At 36.5% G+C, this 24,000-nt stretch overlaps 1 protein-coding gene across 2 annotated transcripts in view; it reads left to right on the top strand.

Moving 5' to 3' along the window:
* adam10a (ADAM metallopeptidase domain 10a) overlaps positions 1-24,000 on the top strand; it is an 86,925-nt gene that overhangs the window by 43,038 nt on the left and 19,887 nt on the right. For both annotated transcript variants that reach the window (XM_052149420.1, XM_052149413.1), the window contains exons 3-4: positions 15,412-15,530; positions 21,825-21,983. In XM_052149420.1, the coding sequence (XP_052005380.1) occupies positions 15,412-15,530; positions 21,825-21,983 (278 nt within the window). The remainder of the gene's footprint in view (positions 1-15,411; positions 15,531-21,824; positions 21,984-24,000) is intronic.

The raw sequence follows: 24,000 nt of genomic DNA, 5'->3' as shown, positions 1-24,000 counted from the left end.
AGAAGAAAAAGAGAAAATCACTGCGCAACAAAGAAAATTGTAAATGGAGACTCACTTAGCAATTCTTTTACCGTGATCATCTGCTTTTTGAAGCTGCTATTTTATCAGACCCTGAATACATCTCGGATTTCCTGCCAACACGTTACAATTTTTGAGGGGTTTCATCTGTGGATTCATGACCCACACTTACAAAACCATGCAATATGCTGCTAGCCTTTATTTAAACACTTAAAACAAGTGTGATATAGACAGAAACCATTATTCTTTCACAGACTAAAAAAAACAACTGAATTTAAACATTTGACTCTTAAATTGTAGAAATGAACAAAACAGTGTCAAACTCCACTACATCCAATATTAACTGGAAAGCATCCTATTTTGCAAACCCTACAATCATGTACCATGCCAATCCTAGTTTTTGGCAAAAATGCCATAGTTACAACAGTTATTGTTTATAAAAAAAAATAATCATAATACATTAAACTGATGGCATCTTATTAGTCAGGTAAAAATGGATATATTCTGAAAGCCTTACACGCTTTTAAAGGCGGTACCTGAGATGGACTGGCCATCAGGAGCACCGGGACTTTTCCCAGTGGGCTGGTCGAGTAGTGGGCAACTCAAAATACTCCAAGTGAAACGACACTATCTGTTTAAACTTCACAGCGTATACGTCGCCAGCTCACACCCTCTCCCCTGCCCTCTAACCACCGTGGAAAACCATCCTCTGGCGGTGGTTGGCCCTTAAACATAACGGTTGTAAAAATGTACAAGTAAAAAGCCCTACTTAACACTAACTATTCTATTTAAAAAATTTGTCGTTTTTTCACATCCCTTGTCACAAGAGCCAAACCCAAAGTCTTTATGATATTCCAATTCCTATGTGACTCTGCACATTTTATCCTTAAAGGGGCTTCCGCATGACATTCATCAGCTTTGACAAATACATTGATACTGAGTAAAGTGATTGCTTCAGCATTAACCCCGGCACAGTGTTGCGCTTCCAAGCGTTGTAATGTAACACTTTTAACAATTTCAACTATTAGTCCGTTGCTGCAGACCTTTTTAAATGTCAGAAAATGATTACCAGACAATTCAGATAACGTATCATTATAAGGGGGATGTTAGTGGTAAAATCAAAACAAGATATTCTCTGCAGCGCATTTCATGTGGAGATCAAAGTGTGTCTGACTTTGGGATGTGCGCAGCAACTAGTGGACTATTAAAAACACTACACGAAATTCACAAGTTTTCCTTTACACATATGCCTGCCATGGGCAATTCTGAATTATCCTGTACTTTCACTCACCAAATCACAGTTACAATTGAGTCCACTAGGGGGCACTGTGGACGTGAATCGTCAAAGTCACCACTTTCACTTTTTTTTTTTTTTTTATAAAAACATGTGAAATGCTAAAAATTTGAAAAACTCTGAAAGACTCCAAGTTTAAGTATATATGTGCATTACCCTAATGCTATCAGTATTAGTTTCTATGTAAGCTCCAAGTGAGTGCAAAAGTCTTTTTTTAAATGATTATTAATGCATACTGTGCATTTCATTTAAATAATAATAAATAAAAAAAATCCTGTACATGTCCTACTTTTTATTTAAACATTTTACTTTACGAGTAGTTGATTACTCTTTTTTTTGTACGCATGTATGCTTTTGAACACAGATTATTTATTTATTTTATTTTTGTACTAGCTCAACGGTATTTTGTTCTTTTCTAATGAAAATTTCACCAGAAATACTCTGTAGTGTACCTTTTTAAATCAATAACTGAATGAGCAATAGTAATATTGAAGCTTGCTCTCTCAAATACACTTTATATTCATGTCAGTTTTCTCTACAGTTCAAATATGCCCTTTGTGTGGTGGTATGTGCTGAACATCACCAAATGGTTTCTAAGAAATTCTGTTCTTGGAAAGTTTTTCTTTTCCATTCTTCAGACTGCAAAAAGGCATGCCTCTACCTGAATCTCTACCACTTTTCTCTGATGGTGTTGTGTGGTTACCCATCCCAAAGCTACTGCTTTCTCTTCTCTCTTTAGTGTAGCCAAACTCCTGCTCCAGTAGCACAAACTTTTCCCTGATGTTTTTTTCCTGTTGCTCTAAAGTGGATCTGCATTGAGGTACTCCTCTAGGCTGTACTGCTGGAAATCTACTAATCATGCTGGATTTTGCCTGCATCTGAAAATTGTAAGGACAACACAGTGGTGTAATGCAGTGGCTTACATCGTAACACAGTTTTGCCAAGGCAATTAAATATACTCCTGAAAGGAGAGGAGCTACTTAGAAACTGATGGCCAATAAGAAATCAAGTCTGAGCATTTCCTTTGGTGATTGGCTTAAAGGTGCACAGTTTTTTTTTTTTAAGTCATCTTGAACCTAACATTGACACCTTGGGGCCTGGATTCAAAATAATTTAAATGCAATACTTTTCAGATACCAATGCCATTATAGAAATGTACTTTTTACAGTCGACTATAATTCATTTAATCCAGGAGTAAAATTTGCCAATAACAGGGGGGTTGCTGAGATTAAGCGAGTAGTGTTATTCTGCTAGTTATGTGATTCTAACATGGCGGCCCCCTTGAGGGGACTGTCTCCATGTAAACAGCTTTTATAAGGTTACTGATATGACTGGCGTCTTCATCTAATGTGAGTGGACATGGTTTAATGTATCAAACGTACTATTCATTTCTTTAGGTGAGGAAAAAAATTTAAATATTGAGTGCACCTTTAAATGTTTGCTGTTTTCAAAACAGAACACAGTACGCAAGTACTTAATGTTAATAAGGAATTTTAGTAATATTCTATTTACTTTCCAAGCACGCTAAATTATGCTTGGAGGAAGGGGAAGTAAAATAAACATCTCAAATTCCTAATCAGGTTATCCTCAGCTCACTTGGCATTGTAAGGCAATATCGTTGATGATGCTACTTTAGAATAAAGTTCTAAAACAGACTGCCAGACTGATTCAGTCCTGCTATGCACCACAGAACCAAAAGGCTGCTCTGATGTCTGAGAATGTTTTCTGGGTACTCATAAAGCAAGCATCTGTCTAGAGCCCTTCAGAAGCCAGATGGGCAGATCTGTGTCTCTCACCTGTGTTCATTAATGAGTCCTCAAAATCTAGTGTGGTAAAAATAGGTAGCTTTAAAGAGGAAAGAAGGATAGGAGGAGGGAGGAGACAAACAGATGAGGCCAGTTCAGAGAAGGCAGAGCCGTGGTCTCTCTCTCTTCTCTTCTTCTCTTTCTCCGTCTCATAGGGATGTGCATTTTGATAGTTTTGACTGCTTGAGTACTCTACATAAATCAGCTGAGAAATCTGGGAGGGAAGGGCGGAGATAGAATGAGTTTCACCTATACTTATTTTTAAATGTAAAGTCTATGGGCATACGCCAAACTGAGCCCTTTTGCTATTACACTGCCTCTCACTTGCATCCTGATGATTGTTTTTAAGATGGCATGGCAGGTTAGAATAACAGTCCAACTTATGCCTCTTAAAGGAATTTTACTGGTTCAGCACAAGTTAAGCTCAATCGACAGCATTTGTGTTATAATGTTGATAACCACAAAAAATTATTTGGACTCGTCTCTCCTTTTCTTTAAAAAAAGCAAAAATCTGTGTTACAGTGAGGCTCTTACAATGGAAGTGAAGGGTGCCAATTTTTTTACGATACAATACTCCATTGCAAAAGTATAGCAACAAGACAAAGGATATGCTTGTAAATATTATTTTATTGCGATAAAATCACTTACTAACCTTTTCTGTGTAAAGTTATAATCAATTTAACTACTTTTTTACCATGACTATGTATTGTCAACAAACCCTAAAACAATAGTAAAAATGACAATTTATGAAACATAACAGCTCAAATAATACATGAGGTTTTAACAGATGAATTACTGCAAGTGCTTTTATATAATTTCATAAATTATAAATATTTCATAAACTTTGTTTAAACCATCCAAAAATTGGCCACCTTCACTTTCATTTTCCCCATTCACTACTATTGTAAGTGCCCCCGTGTAACCTCTATTTTTGCTTTTTCAAAAGAAAACAAGAAAAAAATATTTTAGTGGTAATCAGCATTGTCACAAATGCTATCGATTGAGCTTAACTTGTATTGAACCTGGAATATTCCTTTTTAATCCCAGTGTTGGGTAACATTACCTTTTAAATGTAACTCGTTAGAATATTGGGTTACTCCTTAAAGTAAATTAATTAACAAAAAAGTTAATTTTTATAGAAAGTAATGCATTACCTTACTTTTCCGTTATTATTGCATTACTTTTTCTCACAGCTACATTAACTTCTGCTATGCATTTCTTTCAAATAAGCCATGCATTGCATACAAGAGTCATTACAGGCCATGCTAGCTACTGTACAACACTCATGTCAAAACAACATGGTAAACAAAGAGATATTTAGAATGTAGGTCTTCACATGATATTTATAATAAAGAATCAATAACATGAATATGCATGATGTGTTTTTCCATCAATATGGCATCCAATATGAATAATGAAGAATAACCACTTTCTTACCTAAAGCAGCAAAGTCCAACACTTGAACCTGCATCATATATGTCATCATGTGCTGTGCCCATCGACAATGTCATAGTCAACTTAAGATGTTTTTCAAAAGTCAGGATAAAATTCAGTAGGGAATGACAGCCTAAAATGTCCAAGGAATGTGTCTGATAATAAAATATTATTTTTCACTTAAGTCATCTCAGTGCACACTTGTTTTGAGTTGATCCACGGTGCTTGCAGTCACCACTGGTTGATCACATACAACTTAAAATGTGAATATTGATACAACTTGAATGGAATAATTTTGAATGCTACAAATGTCATAAAAATGGTAAACTACTTGTTTATTATAAAACAAACATTTAGAGTCTTTTTAGAAACAAAGACATTTTCTCTGCATACACAATCGATCTAGAACATTGCTCAGTGTAAATATGTTAGTCTATGTTGCATGTAAGTGGTGGTTCAACAATCTAATAGATTGGCTTTATTTATGTGTAAAATAGTTTAACAATTAATATAACCAAAGTCCCATTCAAGGCAAGTCAGTCCACTTGGCGGCCATCTTTGGAATTAGTCCGTTCTGGGCTGGGCAGCTATTTTCTATGTAAACAAGTAGCATAAAAGTACAGCTCCTATGTACTGGGGAAAGACCAAAATCTCCAAAAAGGTCGGTCAAGATTAAAATTAAAGAGTATATTTCAAATCGGCAGTAAAATCTGACTAACAGTGGTATCATAAATGTAGCTTCTTTTAGCTCCGATCACGCTATAAAACAACATTTTACTGGCAGGTTCAGCTAATATAAATATTTTATTTCCATGGCCTGTTTTCCCAAATAAGAGTTCTTAAGTGAAATGATTAGATCACATTGAACAAATTAATAATAAATAAAAAAAGTAGATCTTGCATTGAAAAAAATGTGGGCAGACCTGGAGTCATCTTAGATGAACATAGGCTAGCTAAACGTGACTTCACCTCAACAACATTATGCAATCGAATTAAATATCTTTTCCAACTATTCAATTTATCATCAGTATAATTGTCATATTACTCGATTACTAAAATAATTGATAGTGACAGCCCTACATAACGTAATGCCGAAAAACATACCTACTCTCTTTTGTCTTTCGTACACTGTAATGATTAGATTAGGTTTGCTGGTGATTAGTTTATTCAGAAATTGCAAAGGCTTCCTGTTACTTCCTCTCTCTTCTGTTCTTGGGAAGTGCTGTCATGCAGCACATGTAGAGTCCAGATCTGGTCAGTGAGTGAGCAGACTGCAGCGTGTCATCCGGTCTGCAGAGAAGTTGATTGGCTGCAATCTGCCGCCGCTCCAGGACCTGTACGCCTCCAGGACCCTGAAGCAGGCTGGAAAGATTGTGGCTGATCTCTCCCACCCCGGCCACAATCTCTTTGAGACACTCCCCTCTGGCAGAAGGCTGAGGTCCATCAGGACAAAAACCTCACGCCACAAGAACTTCCCATCTGCCACTAGCCTTATCAACAAGGCCCGGTACCCACCCTGACATTCTCCACACTCCACCTCTGGCTCTACATGCCACTGTACTTACTCCTGCTGTACTGCTCTCTTTTATTTTTATTCTTACTTCTAATATATACTGTGTGGACAAATTTATATTTATAGTGCTTATATTTTAATACTTGTTTCTCTTAACATTCTTATATTTAGAGAATGTGAGACACGCGTGCTACAACACCAAAACAAATTCCTTGTATGTGTAAAAAACGTACTTGGCAATAAAGCTTTTTCTGATTCTGAATGAGGCAGTTGTGTAATGAAGGGATGTTCTTCTCATTAGCACCTACCTCCTGTGTCCAGACCCAATACATCTCTCACTATAATTTTTAAACGTTTTTTTATTTGCTCACTTTTTTAAAGGCTTTTTTCATCTTGATTCCCATCATTCTCTCTCACAAACAGACTCGCCCAGACTTGATTTTCCCAACTGTCACCACCCCCGTCTCCCATCTGTCATAAAGCAGTCTAGTAAAGTGTTTGTTTATCGCTCTCTAGTAAATAAAGGGAGCATCAAATACTCTGTAAATCTCCTGCTGTCTTATAAGATGCCATTTTACTCCAGTCTCATCTACCATCTCAATTACAATCTGTGCTACTGTGTGTGTGTGTGTGTGTGTGTGTGTGTGTGTGTGTGTGTGTGTGTGTGTGTATGTATGTATGTATATAAATAATATTTTTTTTTTTTTACTTTAGTTACTCTGCATCTGAAATCCACTTATACTCAGGCTGAGCTGGTTGATGTCATTAATTTAGATACCTTACTGTAAAGATAATTGGAAGTGCTAATTGCTAAGTAATTAGTTCAATGGAAAGGAGGAGGCCAAACCTGCTTGGCAATATAAATAATATTTTAATGATAAACTTAAACAAAAGACAAAAACACACACACATGACGGACATGTCCGTAAACTATCTCTCTCTCCCGCACCATCTTCTGCAGTCAGCCTTTATCCCTCTCGGAGGCTTGATTAGCCTGATAAGGGACCGGGTGTGTAGAATCCTCTGCCCTGCCACAAAAGGATATTACCGGAACTGCCCTTAATGGCTGTATGGTTAAAGTGAAACAGTCGATAGACAAAAGATCACAGTGGGAAACAGATCACCCCCTTTGGCTATGAGACATGTTCACACAATAGAGGTTCCCGGGTGCTTGACAAATGTAAGAGATGCAGTGATTTCACTGTAGGCTCATGCTGATGAGGTGGCCATCTTTACTGGATCTTAGGTCAAGTGCTATCAGTCTAATGATCTGTCATTTGTGAAACCCATTAAAATTAAGATCAGCGGTCAGCTTGCATATGAAAGGTGTGCTGTGTGAATTTTTCCTGGGATGATAATTTTGTCTACGTGAGTACTGAAATAAAAAATTAGCTTAATGAGTCCGACAGATGTCTTTGGCAGTTGCATCAATTTTTTTTAGTTATGAACGTTGCAATCTTAAAGGAACAGTTAATTTAAAAATTACATTTCTGTCATCATTTACTCAGTCACGTTGTTCCACACCTTCAGAACACAACATGCAATTTTTAGCATAATTTTCTACACTTTTCTCTCCATACAATGAAGTGAATGGAGACAAGTATCAGAAAGCACCATAAAGGTCCTCCGCTTGTGCACACTGTTTTATAGATTGCGTGTTTGGGTGCAGATCCATGCATTTACCTTGTGCATACAGTATATGCCTCAAATAACTAAAATCTATGGCAAAAACAGTTATAAAATTAAACACGAGTCTCATTTTTGGCACATTTGTGTGCAGTTGTTACTGGATTAACATTTTTATTAAATGTTTTGAAAAACCGTCAAGTCATACAATTATTATGTTTTCATGATCAGTCACCGCTCCGGTTTAATGCACATCCCTAATTATACCTTGTTCTTTCTTTAAACCAAAAACATGACATTTCTTTTTGTAAAGTGGCCATCCTGCTCTCTTTCATATCTCTAAGTGGAAGAGAGTTGCATGTTTGTGATTTCATGCTTGTCAGTGTGTTTATTTCCTGGGCTATAGTTTATTATTATTGTGGGGGCCTGGGTAGTTTAGCGAGTATTGACGTATTGATTCGATTGATGTATAGAACTGATTTATTTAGAATCCAGTGTGTGCTGAGTGACTCCAGCCTGGTCTCCTAAGCAACCAAATTGGCCTGGTTGCTAGGGAGGGTAGAGTCACATGGGGTAACCTCCTCGTGGTCACGATTTAGTGGTTCTCCCTCTCAATGGGGCGCGTATTAAGTTGTGCATTGATTGGGGAGAATAGCATGAGCCTACACGTGCGGAGTCTCCTCAGTGTCATGCACAATGAGGAATGAAAGCGCATTGGGCATTCCAAATTGGGGAGAAAAGGGGAGAAAATCCCCCTGACCTTGTGTTATATTATCCTGGCTTTGAAAAAGAGAAGTTTTAAAAAATTCAGGAGTTTGTTTGAAATATTCTCATAGCAAAATACATGTGCAAATATTATGAGGATGTTTATTTATGCAAACGTGCTCTTTACTCATATCATTGGTATAAAAAAACCACAGATACTATATTCCTTAAGATGCATTTAATACATGGAAAGAACATAATGAAACTGTTATGCCAAAATAGTTAATTGCCTTAACAGCGTAAAAAATATTAATCTTATGCATTGACAGCTGAATTAGGTCTGAGCAGGAAAAACTTGTTGAACAGGGCCGCCTACTGTACAGGGGTAAAAAAATAAATATTTTATTTTTTTAAGGTCTGGGTGTGAATGGACCATTCATCATTAGTTCGTCTCGCAAATTTGTCACAAATTTAGTGTGAATAGGCCTTTACCATGCCGTAATGAAGCAGTTTAGCGATTATGGTATGAATGGCATGTTCTGTACTGGAGAATCACTGGCTGTGATGTTTAATGCTAAGTATTGGTTTGACACTGGTGTAAGTTGAACGGAACCTAAAACTTCAGGCTTTAAAAGTTTGAAACTGAATGTTAAATAAAATGGTGTTGTACAAGAAGTTTTGTGTAAGATAACAAACTTTCCCACAGGTTCAGTTATGTAATTTCGAGGGTTTTGATTTTGATCTGGTAGTGTGTGTGTTTGTGTCCATGTCTGCACCTGTCCATTTTCCCTCTGGGAAGCTCTGTCCTTGAATTTCCTATTTTTTTTTTTTTTCCTTTTCTGTCTATTCCTCTCTCTCTCTCTCTCTCTCGCTCTCCTCATTGCAGTGCGTTGGCATATGGTAGCAGCAAATCTATGCACAAAGATCAAACCCATAGTGCGGTGGTGGGTGTAGCATAAAGATGTTGTCCTCATGATAAGACTGTTTAGAGCTGAAGGGCTCTCCCTTCAATTACTTTCTTGCGGAGTCCAGATTATCCAAATGAAAACTTGACTGGGGCAAAACGTTTTCCATATTTATTTTAGCTAGCACTTTTATTGTAAGTAACATGTTAACATTCAAAACAATAATCAACACCTTCCATAATGTGTGTTTTGTACATTCAAATAGTCCAGGGTATTCAATGAACATTTTTATGGTCTTTCCATAAGTTCCTTCATTAGATCTGCTGAAAAATAAAAAAAACAACCATGACACTATAACCTTAACTAAAAATAGATTATCAATTTTTCTTTAAAATAAAAACATAATGACCATTTTAACATATCAGGGCTATTATTTACAAACTATGAAAATTACCAGGATCATTTAGATCTGCAAAAGGCCATATCTTTGACAATAACAAACCACATTTGAATGTTTTCTGTGCGTTTCCTTTAAAGGCTTGCTTTTCATAATCTGTTTCTCTTTTATTAAATATGGTTGTGCAAATAAGCTGTCAACACAACTGCTGTGATGATATATTTTTACTAAAGACCGATTTATACTTCTGCTTCGAATTTACGGCATAGGCTTCGCGTAGTGGCCAACACCGTGGTTTGCATTAATAGTTCTGCGCTAGTGTGTTTGTGTCTTTCTGTGAGTGCACCGCAAAAATGCTCAAAAACAAGTTTGTTAAAGTGCGTTGTATTAAGGTAGGCCTACATATTATTGATTATACGTGTTGCCTGTCATTCAGTTTGAAAATAAATCAGTCATTCTTCATGCTTGCTCTTGAGTCATTTAAATAGTAATAAATACATATTTTGCCTTTTTTTTTTTTTTTTAAATGTTATGCTCCGTTCTGGGAAAAATATCAATAATTAATTGACCAACATGAAATGAGTTTCATTTTAAAACTTATATTGCCTGTATGCATTGTAAATTCCTGCTTATAACAACTCTGAACAGTTGCTTTTTAGTTTGCTGACAAATTAGGAGTGTTCCATATTCATAACTCATGAAATATTAATTTACTGTACACCATACTGTCAAATCATCATACGGATTGGAAAGTTCTCAAGTAGAATACAACGAATATTGTGTCACTCACATACCAAATAATGTGGTCATGTGTTGGTCTGTGGGAGAGGGAGAGTGGTAAGGCTCGTCACTTGGCTCATAATTATAGTTATGGCAGAGGGAGACTTAAAAGGCCCTCTAGAGCATCAGAGAGTGAGCGAGTGTCCAGAAAGCACACCAGAGAATGCTTTTTCATTTATTTATGAACTGTTTGTTTTGACTGTTACTGTCAGTTGAGTGAAGCTGATGAGTAAAAAGACCTTGAACCTGCTTTGTTGTCTCCTGACTCCTCCATTGCCCACGAACATAGAACCTTTCTACAGTCACGTTTTTGCTTGTAACTTCATGAAACATAAACAGAATCTAAAAACAACAGATGCCCCTTATGAAAATGTATAAATCGGCTTAAACCTTTAAAGACTAACCTACCATGAGCTCAGAGGTTGTTAATCTGTCGTTTATACGTCTGTTGAAGCCATCAGTCCACGTTACTTCTGAATCGAGATTTTGATGCCCCCATGCAGATTATTTTTGTCACAGATAATTACACTGTGCTTTTCCTGGTGACACTTCAGTAAAATACTCCCACACTGGTACTTTCTTTAAAGCCTTTGCCATCTGAAAATAATTAAAATATTAATAAAATATTACAGGTTAAACGTGTGAATTTAATTGGTAAGTAACACTTTACAATTAGGTAAATGCATTAACTAATGTTAAGAGATATAACTTAACATTTTTAAAGATCTCTTATGCTTTTTATTTTTAATGCTTCTATAAGATTCAGTGATGTTTTTTGTTTTGTATTTTGCATGGTTATGCTCGTTTAAATTCTCTGTGAGAAACTCATCTCACACACCGTTCGTTCACTTGATGATTATCTAATCAAAATGACAAAATTACCCATTACTGTGAGGATAACATTTTTTTTTTTACTGAAAATCAGATGCACTTCTGATTTGTTTATATGTTTGTCTTGACTACATGAAGATATTTTTCTCAAATCTCTCACTACCTTTAAATATACAACTTAGCTGGCTAAAGCATAAACATGACTGGATATAAACTAATGCAAATAGATGGTATTACATTTTATTTAAACATTTGGGTAGGACTTTTTTTTTTTTGTCACATTGTTCTAACCGCTTGAGGTTAGCTTTAATGTTAGCGTCCTCTCAGCCTGGTCTGCAAACAAACTGCTGTTCTCTATTAATGCAGCAACTATTCAAGAAATTAATAACTTTATAATGATATGACAACATGTACTGTATACATACCTTTTTGTTGTTGGTTTTTTAAATCTGCATTGTTCAGCTCCGTGCAGTATTCCGCTGCATTCAACGTGCAGTCTCATGTGTCAAAACAACATCCACGAGGCATCAGTGATCACCTCTAGAGGCTGCTCTCATACTCATACTTCCCAGCTGCTCCAGCACCAGACACAACAGGACACAATGGGGTAAAATTATCTGTGTGGATTTTTGCAGATAAACGATAGGTCCAGAAATATTTATTGGTGCCGATTAATTAGCAAAACCGATATATCGGTTGACCTCTATTACTTACAGTAATCGAGTCATAAAGAGATACATGTTTTTACTCTTCTTTCATTTAACTGCAACATGTCATGGGCATTGCTGCACTTACTTGTGCTAAATACTACCAAGATCTCAAATCTTTTCACTTGCCGCTTATCGTGTAAAATGAACTTGAGCATCTGGACATTCAGTTCTTTCTTGAGTAAACGCCCTCAGGTAATCCTGTTTCATATGTCTCCGGATTACAAACTTCATAATCATAAAATGTAATTTACATGAGGAGGAAGATGGTATTTACACTTAATTTGTTATTAATTTACATAGAGCGGAACTCTGTTTGCTGAAAATAACCTCTTAGATCTTCTGGATTCAGTCAGATGAACAGAAAGTGTTTTTGCATCTGTCACTGTGTGTGTGTGTGTGCATGTGTGTGTAACTTTAAAGGTACGAGAACCATCTTTTTCATGGAATTATTGTGTTTTTTTAAATTTTTTTATAAAAGCCTATATTGCAAAAGTTTGTGTAGATAAAAAGGTTGAGTGCATTTCAATGCGTTTTATCTGAGTTTAGCATGTCCCGGGCAGATTTTTTAAAATCGAGTAATTGTGACAGCCCTAGTTTATTTTCTATAAAATATTTGGATATTTTTCAATTAAATTTAAATGTATTGTGTCTATAATTTTAATCAGCAACTGAAAAATACTGTAGTGATTCACCTTGGAATCGGTTGGTTTGGCTCATGGCTTTTAACTCTTTTGTAAAGTAATTTATAGTAAAGTCAAACAAATGCAATCCTGTACACTAGCTTAACTTGCTATTACAATGTCTCGGTAACACAACCTTCGTCAGGCATATACAGTGATTCACCTTCGAGCTGGTTGGTTTGGTTCAAGGCTTAAAACTCTTTTATGAAGGATTTTATGAAATCCCTATGAAATAAATAAATGGGGGGGGATATGCTTCCAGAACCAAGACAGCTGAAGATGTGGGCAGCACTTTTACGGTCTATTGTGCCAATACTTTACTGTATTGTTTTGCTTTATAGGGTACATTTTTCTCTCTAGCCATCATTAGGATAATCTCTCATGATGAGGCATATCTAGACCACAGCTATTGTTAGACCCTAGTATATAGTTTAGACTCCATAGACAAGCTTTTTGCGCGCACACACACACACACACACACACACACTGCTCAGCTGCAGCACAGAGGCATGAGTAACACTTAATTTATCCTGAGGGAATTCATGACCACAATGGTAATGTGCAGGGTGGTCATTCCCTGTCATACAGCTAAGCAAGACATTTCTCTCTCTCTCTCTCTCTCTCTCTCTCTCTCTCTCTCTCTCTCTCTCTCTCTCTCTCTAATACACTGCCTGGCCAAAAAAAAGTTGCATACACTAATATTTCGTTGCACCGCCTTTAGTTTTGATTATGGCGTGCATTCATCATGGCATTGTTTTGACAACCTTATGCAACGTCACAAAAGTTGCATACATTTTTGGCCGAGATCTTGTATTGATGACGGGAGAGTCAAACCACTCCATGAAGTCTTCTCCAGCACATCCCAAAGACTTTTAATGGGGTTAAGGTCAGGACTCTTTGGTGGCCAATTCATGTGTGAAAGTGGTTCCTCATGCTCTCTGAACCACTCTTTCACAATTTTAGCTAGATTAATCTTGGCATTGTCATCCTGGAATATGCCCGTGCTGTCAGGGGAGAAAAAAAATCTATTGATGGGATAACCTGGTCATTCAGAGCATTCAGGTAGTCATCTGACAAAATTTTATTGCTGAGCCTAGACCTGACCAATAGAAGCAACCACAGATCATAACACTGCCTCCAGAGGTTTGTATAGTGGGCACTATGCATGACAGGTGCATCGCTTCATGCGCTTCCCTTCTTTCCCTGACGCGCCCATCGCTTTGGAATAGGGTAAATCTGGACTAATCCAACCACACAATATTTTTCCATTGCTCCACAGTCCAATAGTTATGCTCCCTTGCAAATGTAAGTTTTTGTTCTTTTTTATTTTTTTCTTCTTCGATTAGCCTCACTAACAAGTGCCTTTCTTGTGACCACACAGCTGCTTATTCCAATCCTGTAAATTTTTGTCACACTGTGTGTGTGGAAATGCTCTTATTTTCACTATTAAGCATAGCCGTGAGTTCTACTGTATTTTTTATTTTTTTACGATGTGACTTTTAGTGATCTCCGATCTCGATCACTCAAGTTTTTATCCCGAAGCTGATGGTTCACCACTATCCTTCAAGGTTTTAATAATGTGTTGATTAGGGCCAGTGGTGACTCAGCGGTTAAGACTCTGGGTTACTGACCGAAAGGTCGGGGGTTCAAGCCCCAGCCCCGCCAAGATACCACTGTTGGGCCCTTGAGCAAGGCCCTTGACTCTATCTGCTCCAGGGGCGCTGTTTCATGGTTGACCCTGTGCTCTGATCCCAGCTTAGTTGGGATATGTGAAAACAACTGCATTTCATTGGCTCTGTACCTGTAATCTGCATAATGACAATAAATCTTAATCTTACCGGTAAGTTGAATTTTAGTTCTTAACCCAAATCCAGTGATTTTAGCAATCTCCTTAGTTGGTTTCTTTGCTTGATGCAGGACAATAATTTACCCCTGCTGAAACATATTTTCTACAACCATGGGATACGTCTTCCGACATGCTTGTTTAAGAAATGAGAAGCTACACACTGCATCAGTTAGGGTTAAAATAATTATTGCCAGCTGAATCATATTTATCACTGCATAAATGATCCAATCATAGGCTCTTAAGTATCTGTTATTAAAATCCAAAGGGTGATTTATGTGTTTTTATATATATATATATATATATATATATATATATATATATATATATGTATATATGTGTGTGTGTGTGTGTGTGTATATGTATATGTATATATGTTTTTTCCTCTAAAACCAGCGCTGCTAAATGCACAGGTCTTACCCAATAATTTTTACTTCTCATTAATCTACCATGTATTCTACTAGACACCCAGCACGCTCTCCAGAGCATCTTCCTACATCTTACAGGGTGTCTGTGTACAAGTGCGCTAAGTTAATAACTTGAATGAATCGTTTTGAGACACTCATCACCGCCTACTATTGTTTTTCCTGGCGAAACCTGATGACCTTATGGGCCTGCTGGGAAATAGAGCAATTTGAATGAAAGATGATTTGATTAATAATGCTGGGAAATGCCAGTGAAAATGCTCTTCATCTATATGATTATTCTTGACTCAATGTCAGTATTTACGTATGTGGTAAACCGCATGTCAAATTTTGTCTGTCCTTTTGTCTTCCTGTGTTGGTACAGACTGTGCACGTTGTTTTTATATCACAAGCAACCCCACAGAATTATATTTAACTTGATCTCCTTGTCTCTTCTTTTCATTAGGCATTTTAACCTGCGGATGAAGAGAGACACATCTCTGTTCTCCACTGATCTGAGGGTAGAAGTTTCAGGAGAAGAGATCCCCTATGACACCTCTCACATTTACTCTGGAGAAATTTATGGTGAGCAGAGCAACTATCCAGCACTCACACATACTTATACACTCTCTAAATAGTTGCCCCAGAAACATGAACTCCATACAATGTTTTATTTTATTTTTGTATGGCTTTGTAAATGTATGTAGAGTGATGGGAAGTATGTAGACATAGACATCAAAGTCAGATATTAATGGGGCCCAAAGCATTGAAAGTGAAAAAATTCCTTAGAATTTTAAAATGTGGGTGAATTTTTTTTTTTAATACCCTCAACCAGAGATTTTGTATTACAAGGATCTGTGTCATGGCCAAGATTTCATCATGACAGCCAGTCACTGTAGGGGAGGCCACAGAAATTAGTGGGTATTGCCTGAAATTTTTCATATGTCGCAAGACTTCTGTGACTTGTCTTATAAAATAGCTATTTTTTTTGTAGCAAACTCAAAACATGGCTCTTTATAAAATAAATGTATATCATGGTATACATGCAGATTAGCAGCCATGAAAAAAAGTGTATTAAATTATAAGCAGTTTCCACACAAAATCCTCATTTTTCAGCGCATAAAGACTTCTCCTCTATTGACTTCCATTCTTTCACAACAGCCTCTGGTCTTCCTGTTTGGCATTTCGTGTTTTTGAGCTAAGCTTGTAGGCGTCCCCTGGAGGAGGCTCTCTGCTGTAGCTTTTAGAGGACTTCTGCGTTGATGTTTCTTAGGAAAGTGTTATTGAATGCAGAACGAACATGGAATTGAATTTGATTTTAAAGGGGAAAAAAGGTTTAAAAAAATCAGCTCTTGGAACACTGATCACAAATAAAGTTTTTTGTGGAACACAAAAGGAGATGTTAGGAAGAACATTGGCCTCAGTCACCATTCACTTTCAAAAAAGATGCAATGAATGTGAATTTTGTCTGATGCTAATCTTCTTTAATCTCCTTTTGTTTTCCATGAAAGAAAGAAGTCATACAGGTTTGTAACAACAACATGAGGTGATGACAGAATTCCAATTTTTGGGTGAATACCCCTTTGGCTCTTCCTGCCTTCTGTTGGCTTTGGATAAAAGGACATTTGAATGAAGTCAATGTGTGTCCTGTCATGGCAAAGCTTCACCCTGACAGCTCTACACACATCCTGCTATGACTGCATTTTTCACATGGATCTGACCACTGCTCACCTCATTAATATCTCTGACAAAATTCTTGCTTAAATCTTCAGGCACAATGATGAATTGATAAAATCCTAATGTTATTCTATGTACCTTAAAACTTGTGGTATTGGACTAATGACAGTGTAACACAGAACCCAACTGATGATCGATACAACTTTTTGAGAACTGAGCCAATATGAATATACTTTGAAAGAATAGGCTCCCTACTGCAAGAACAAAGCTACCTTCTCATCGACTTGGACCATCTCCCCCGAAACTTTCTTGTAAGACGCATTCTTAAAGTCTTACAATGGATTCATGTAATTTTCTGCTCACCACAGTATCTTTTATAGTAAGTGGTATTGTCTGGAGATGCTCATATCAGCTGTTGATATGAGTGAGTGGAGGACTTTGGTTTAGGATTTTTAAAGGGCTGCACAGCTACTCCAGACATTTTATTTATTTCCATTTTTTTGTCATCAGAAATAAAATTATATTATTTAAAATATCTTGATTGCTATTTTAATCATTTTTTTTGGTCATATTTTTTTATATACACAGTTACATCAGAGTCATCTTTTGATGTTTCTGGTCAAAATTCTGTTTATATCGTACATAATTGCTATTTGTTCGTTAATTGTCATAGTCAGTTGGACTAATTACCTAAAAATGGATTTATGAACAATTTACAAATTCGTTCTGCTCACATTTCATGAAGAAAGGCCAATGTTGTGTAAAATTATTTTGCTATTCTGAAATAACTATTCAAAGACTGTTGTCTGTTGAAAATAAAGTAGATAATCAGATTACAAAAATCAAGTACTTTTAATAAAATCAAATTCCATTTTAAAATACTTGTAATCAGATTAATGTTACATGATTAAATATTAACCAGGCAATGGCTATAATCCAAGAGATTATGTTACTGATTGCAAATTTTGTCATGTAATTTGAAATCAGTCTTGGATTGCAATTCTCAAGTAATCTACCAGCATTGACAGCTGATTGATCTGTGAACATGCTGACATGCAGCTTCCATTGTAGACAGCCTCAAGCTGTTATAAGTAGGGATGCACCGAAATGAAAATTCTGGGCCGAAACCGAAAATCCAGGATGCTCTTGGCTGAAAACCGAAACCGAATTGTTTTTTTTTTATACCAAATTTTTTTTTTTTTTTATAATTGTATTAATATTATACTTTTTCATATTTTCATTAATTTAATGAATCTGAATTGAAAAACTACAAACCAATAAAATAAATCACACTTTTATTGAAAGTAACACACCAATATTGGACAAAAAATATATTAAAACATTATTAAATATTATTCTACATTCAGTTCTGTAAAAATTTAATTTTATAGATTTTATTAACAATTATCCAAATAATGTAAAGTTTTAGAAAACTATTATATGCAAAACAACAGTCAAGTAATGAACTTAGCTAGTATCTTTCAAAAAGTTTAATATGCAACAGTAATTTTAATTGAAACAAAAGACAGAACACAGAATGGCATCAGAAGGGCCTCTATTCCACTGATCTATATATAACTATAATATATAATTATATATATAGGTCAGTGCTCTATTCTGTTTATGTAAACGTATGTACACTTTAAGTGAAAATGATTGTGCAAAACAACAGTGCAAAACAGCAGTAATTGAACTAAATCCAACCTCTACTGTAAACGACAGATGTATCCTCAAGTGAAGAACGAGTGTAATGTAATTGCTATACACATCATATTGGACCGCTTTCTATGTAAGTACAAGTGACCGGTTTCTCTTCAAGAACAAAAGTTGCTAAACTTTCTGACAGTCTGTCCTGTCAGAAAGCTCATCAAGAACATGAGATGCTGCGCTGAACAGTCTCTCACTCTCTGTGCTGGTGCTTGGGCAGATACCTGTGCGCAATCCACGCAAGCAAAGGAAAGTGGTCTTTGTTTATGCGACCGTAGGCAAGGGGATTGTCGCTTCTGGCGTAGTTCAGCTAGATACGTCTCAAGTTGTGTTGTAGCTGCGCTAGTTGTGGCACTTTCCTGTAGAATCTCTTGCTGTACTCTGTATATATATATCTTGAAATTTCTGCTGAACAAACACTGCAGATCGCAAATTTGATGTCCTTATCAGAAACTTTGAAGAATTTCCACACCGCTGACATGATCGGCCTTTGTTTGGTAGCGCTGTGATGAGGGCTAGATTGATCCAGAGTGAAATCTGAGCACTGAGAGGCGGGGCGAGGAGGTATATATTTTCGGCTCATATTTTCTGCCTTTTTTCTCTTTCGGCCGAAAACCGAAAGTGCCATTTCCGGCCGAAAATTTTCGGCGGCCGAAATTTCGGTGCATCCCTAGTTGTAAGGCACAGTGGAGACACAGTGTTAAAAACACAACAGATGTTTCTACATAAATGACTCTACCTGAGGTAGCCGCTCTACAAGAGGTCAGATTAATCATTTTTAATTGTAGTTTAAGAATGAAAGGTCTCTGCTGAAATGAGATCTTGGACAGAGTTCAGAGTGCATGCCCACACAAATTCCCTCCAGTTTGCAGAGGGATCCCTGAGTAAGGCTAATTCCTATTCCTACTGCCTCTCATTCAGTCTTGTTCTCTGAAAGGCTTTAAATGAAAGAGCAACAAATGTAAGACTTCCCTTTTCTTCCTTCCTCTCTCTCTCTCTCTCTCTCTCTCTCTCTCTCTCTCTCTCTCTCTCTCTCTCCCTCTCCCTCCCCAAATTCAATTTAAAGTACTTTATTGGCTTGATTGTGTTTACATACAATATTGCCAAAGCATTAATACACAAAACATAAGAGAAGACAGATAATGGTAATAAAACCGTAACAAATAACAATAGAAATAGAATTAAAATAAAAACTATAAAAACATTAAGTGTTCTCTAATGGATAAATATTGCTCAATGCTTGATTTTGAAACCTCTAATATTCAACAAGAGTTTGAAGTAGGCTGTGAAGACACATACAGCATTCTCCAAAGAATGGGAATGGCCACATTAACAGTCATTCTCTCTTTAGTATTGTATTCTCTCCTATACTGTGCCTATGTATGTATGTATGTATAGTGTGAATTCAGGCAGCGGTGGGTGTATCATCTCATCTCATCTTTTTTTTTTTTTTTTTTTAATGTGGTAGCATTGGAATGGAATCTAAAATCCCTGACAAAGGATTTTTGACAACTTTTTTTGTTAGTCATAATTAGCTGGCTGGGTGCTAATTATGATTAATAATTATTATAATTATTAATTATTGAATAATTATAAGTGGTCCAAGTGGTAAATTGGACCACTTATAATTATTCAATGTACCCAAATTCTGTGGCTGTTTGAAATACCACGAAAACCACGCAAATGTGGTTGAATGCAACTGAAAAACATCTATGTGTTGTGCACATCTTTTTTTTAGTTGCATGTAACCGCATTTGCGTGGTTTTCGTGGTGTTTCATACAGCCACAGAATTTGGGTACATTGAATAATTATAAGTGGTCCAATTTACCTGAATTCACCCTACAGCATGGCTGTTGCTTTTGCAAGTTCTTGTGTTTTTCATGCTTTACCTCATCATGTTTCCTGTTATTTGAATCTGTGAGCTAGGGAGTAGGAGAGAGCAGAAGGTCAGGGAGGGACGGAGGAGTGATGTATATGAATGTTCCACAGGGTGAGGGATTGGAGTTCATAATTTCTCTTGTTATCAGTCTCTGGAACTAGGAACTCAAGAGCTTTCAGAGATATTCCTTTCTGGAGAGAGAAACCTGACGGGAAAGTCTTCCTCAGAGACCTTGAGAAACTTAAACCACAACTTTTAGTTTTCAGCCATCTCAAAGCCTTTTTTAACTTTTAAAGTAGCTAAAGTTGTTTTATCGCATTGTTTTTGCTCGCATAAATGTTCATGAAACATTACAAGCGTCTTTTTCATTGTTCTCTCAGGCCTTGTTTTTGTTTCGGTTGATCCGATCACAAGTGGTCAGGCAAGACACATCATTGTTTACACCTCGTTGCCCAAATGCATCTCCTGTGACTACTTGTGTTTGGATTTTGAGGGGAGTTTTTCTGATTTCATGGCTGAATACATACAGTAATGTCAGTACTGCATGATGATAAAGTCAAAGACAAAGAAAGCTAAAAAAAAATCGTCACGCTGTGGCCCTCATACACTTTAATTTTAATCTAGGCACAAACATGATTTTGATCAGAATTCTTGGTTATTTTAATGTAGTGCCTGTTTTAACTGAGCATCAGATGTGTGTGTGCTTCTGATCTGTGTCACTGCATGTTGATAACAGGCACACTGAAAAGGTTTTGTGTGTGTATGCAGTTTTTAAAATTTTCTGATTGAATTGTTATTTTCTTTGAAAGCCGCACAAAGTTGGCCAAGTTTTAAACTCTTGTTTTCGAACAGTGGTTGACTAATAGAGGCTTTGCTGCTGTCGGGGAATGCATTAGTTTGGATAAGCATGTACATCTCAAATGTGATTTGATAAGATTTATTTTTTTTATGTGTGTTCAGTGATCGGATCACACATTTTTTTGGAAACAGGTTATTTAGCACTGCCCATTTGTGATCAGATCACCCGAAACATATTTTAAAGAGTTTTTAAAAGTCTAATGACCAGACATAAAAGGGATCCTACAGCAGCTTTTTTTGTTGGTCTTTTCAGTCGGTTTCTTCCTGTGACCATGTCAATCTGTTTGTAAGTAACTGAACAAGAATTTTCCAGGATGTGATGTCACTATAGGAAGCTCAGAACTTTGTATTGCAGCACTTCAGATTTTTACTGCCTCCTAAAATGTATCACATTTGTTGTATTCCTCATTTGTCACTTTGGACAAAAGTGTCTGCTAAATGAATACATGTACATTTTGATGTCCAACGGCCTAGTGGTACAGATCTAAATTAAGTACTTGATGAAACTGAAAGGATGAGCAGAACTGCTTGTAGATGAAAAGCAGGTCTACTTTAATTGTCAGAGGCACTAGAGTTACAGAGCTCATTACTGTTCTAAGGTCAGCAGCTTAGACATTTGTGTATATGAAGATGAATAACTGGATTATAATGTATAAACGAGTCATATTTCAAGTGCTGCTTCTTTGTCTAGAATGACTTTGCAATTGCCTTTCCTTGTCAGTGTATCTTTAACCTTTGGTTTATTTTTATCTTTCAGGTGAGAAAGGCACTCTGACCCATGGCTCTATCGTGGATGGGAAGTTTGAGGGTTTTATCAAGAGTCATCATGGAACATACTACGTAGAGCCTTCAGAGAGATACCTCAAAAACCAGAATGTGCCTTACCACTCAGTCATCTACCATGAGGATGACATCAGTGAGCTAATATTAGCACATTTATGTATATGTGACATCATGTCCTGTAATCAGCTCTTGTTTTATATGCTTTATGGTGTATAGTGTTAAGCTTCCTGGTCATGTTATAGATTCAAAACAAAATAAGCAAGCAAATTCATTTTATATTATTAATGAAGGAAAAAAAAATACTATAATAAACTCAAATATCTTCTGATTTTAAAGCCAACCAATTGTTCAATCAGCTTTAGATGATATGATGGTAAAAAAAAATAACACGTTTTGCACACAGTGTAGATCCATTTCACGCTGATGATTGCTTTTTGTAACTGATAAATTAATGTTTCTGAGTGACCTTTTGAGTGGGTCTGGCTCCAATCACTCAGTCCCGAGAGTGACGAGAGCCGTTAAAATGGCTGAATCATGGATTCGGGTTTCAAATTGCATGTGTGATTGCTTTTGGCTAGAAAGTGCTATTATTGTTTGAATCACAGCACATTATAATGTCATTGTAATCCTTTAGAAATCTGTTTTGGATTATGAGCATGAAATTGAGTGTAAAATAAACCAGTACTCCTCTTAATTACAGTTGGCATACTGTAACTACAAAGTGTGCCTCGCTTTCCCTATTTAGCATTCTTTCAATCCTTTACTCTCTCTCAATCAAAGAGAGTTGTGCACTTTTATCGCCCAACAAGCTAATGAAACCTCCTAAATACTAGTTATCACTGTCACTAGTTATAACATCCCTAAGTACTTTTAAATAGACATCACAGCCCTGTCAGTGATTTGTTGATTGTTGTTAAAACAACAGACATTACAATATGATTTGATTTGCTTCATTAATATTATATGTACAATTATAATACAGATAATTGCTGTGTTGGTTTCTGATTGGTCAATATAGCATTACAGCTGTTCTATTATTAAGTAACCGTTAAAATCCAGAAAATCTCAAGATTCAATAAGCTTTGTCAAAATAACAACACAGGAGTTGTTATTACTGAAACTGCACTTGGCTCAACTCTGCCCAATTGTGGCATGGCACAACCACAAGGCTAGATATAGTCTTGCGTTTCTGAATAGTTGTTTGTCAATTTTGTCAAGGTTTGGTTTATGTGTGTGTGTGTATTTAAATTTTTTTTTCCTGTTCATTACCTTGAAAATGACATAAGCTTTTGATTAAGATTACTTTGACAAGTGAGCGACAACTCAGCTCAGTGACAGACAATAAGATTTCAGTTCTCTTCTCAAGACACTCATCATTTTCTTGTGCGCTACTTTCCTCTAGATAGTCTCTCTTTTCCCTCTCATCATAGATTTGCATCTGAATGGGGCTGCATTCAGTACAGGACAATAAAAATTTCAGATAGCAGAAATGGAGTTGCCATTATCAGAGATCAGTCCCTCTGATCAATGGGGTGACAATTTTCTTTAACTACCCAGACAAATTCAGCCCCCAATATACTCCCTGTCCAAACATGAAAGAGATGTTTTTGATGACTCATTGTCTGACTATCTACATGCTTACATTATCCTACCACCACAGCCAGTTCATGCCTGCAGAAATGGTTGCTAGGGAGGATTGTAAGCTCAGCCACACTCTGTGTGTTAGCCTGTATCTTGTTAAGTGACGGATGGGCTAATGCAGCAATATGTTAATTACACTCAAAGGCTGTGTCTCGTTTGGAAGAATGCGTCCTCCGGAGGTTGCATTTGTCAGCCACATACGCCATTGTCTTGTTTCAGAAAAGTGAGTAGGACACTTCGAATGCAGCCTTCCAATGCAACCTTCTTTCACAGGAATTGGGAGGATGCATGAGATGTATCCTTCGTGGGCACTCAACCCACAATTTATTTGCTTTAATGGAATGTCTAAAAAAAAAAATTACCCCAATTTGCCCATAAATATGATGCTCAAATGCAAGGAATGTTAATTCCCATGATGAAGGACCACAGTAGATGGGTGCAGAGTATATATTTTGTATCATTATATGAATATATCATTAAAACAAAGTATTATTGACTAAAAGTACACC

The sequence above is a fragment of the Xyrauchen texanus genome, chromosome 2, assembly GCF_025860055.1.
Source record: "Xyrauchen texanus isolate HMW12.3.18 chromosome 2, RBS_HiC_50CHRs, whole genome shotgun sequence".
Lineage (NCBI taxonomy): Eukaryota > Metazoa > Chordata > Actinopteri > Cypriniformes > Catostomidae > Xyrauchen > Xyrauchen texanus.
The sequence above is the reverse complement of the archived record's forward strand: the minus strand, read 5'-3'. Positions and strand labels throughout refer to the sequence as shown.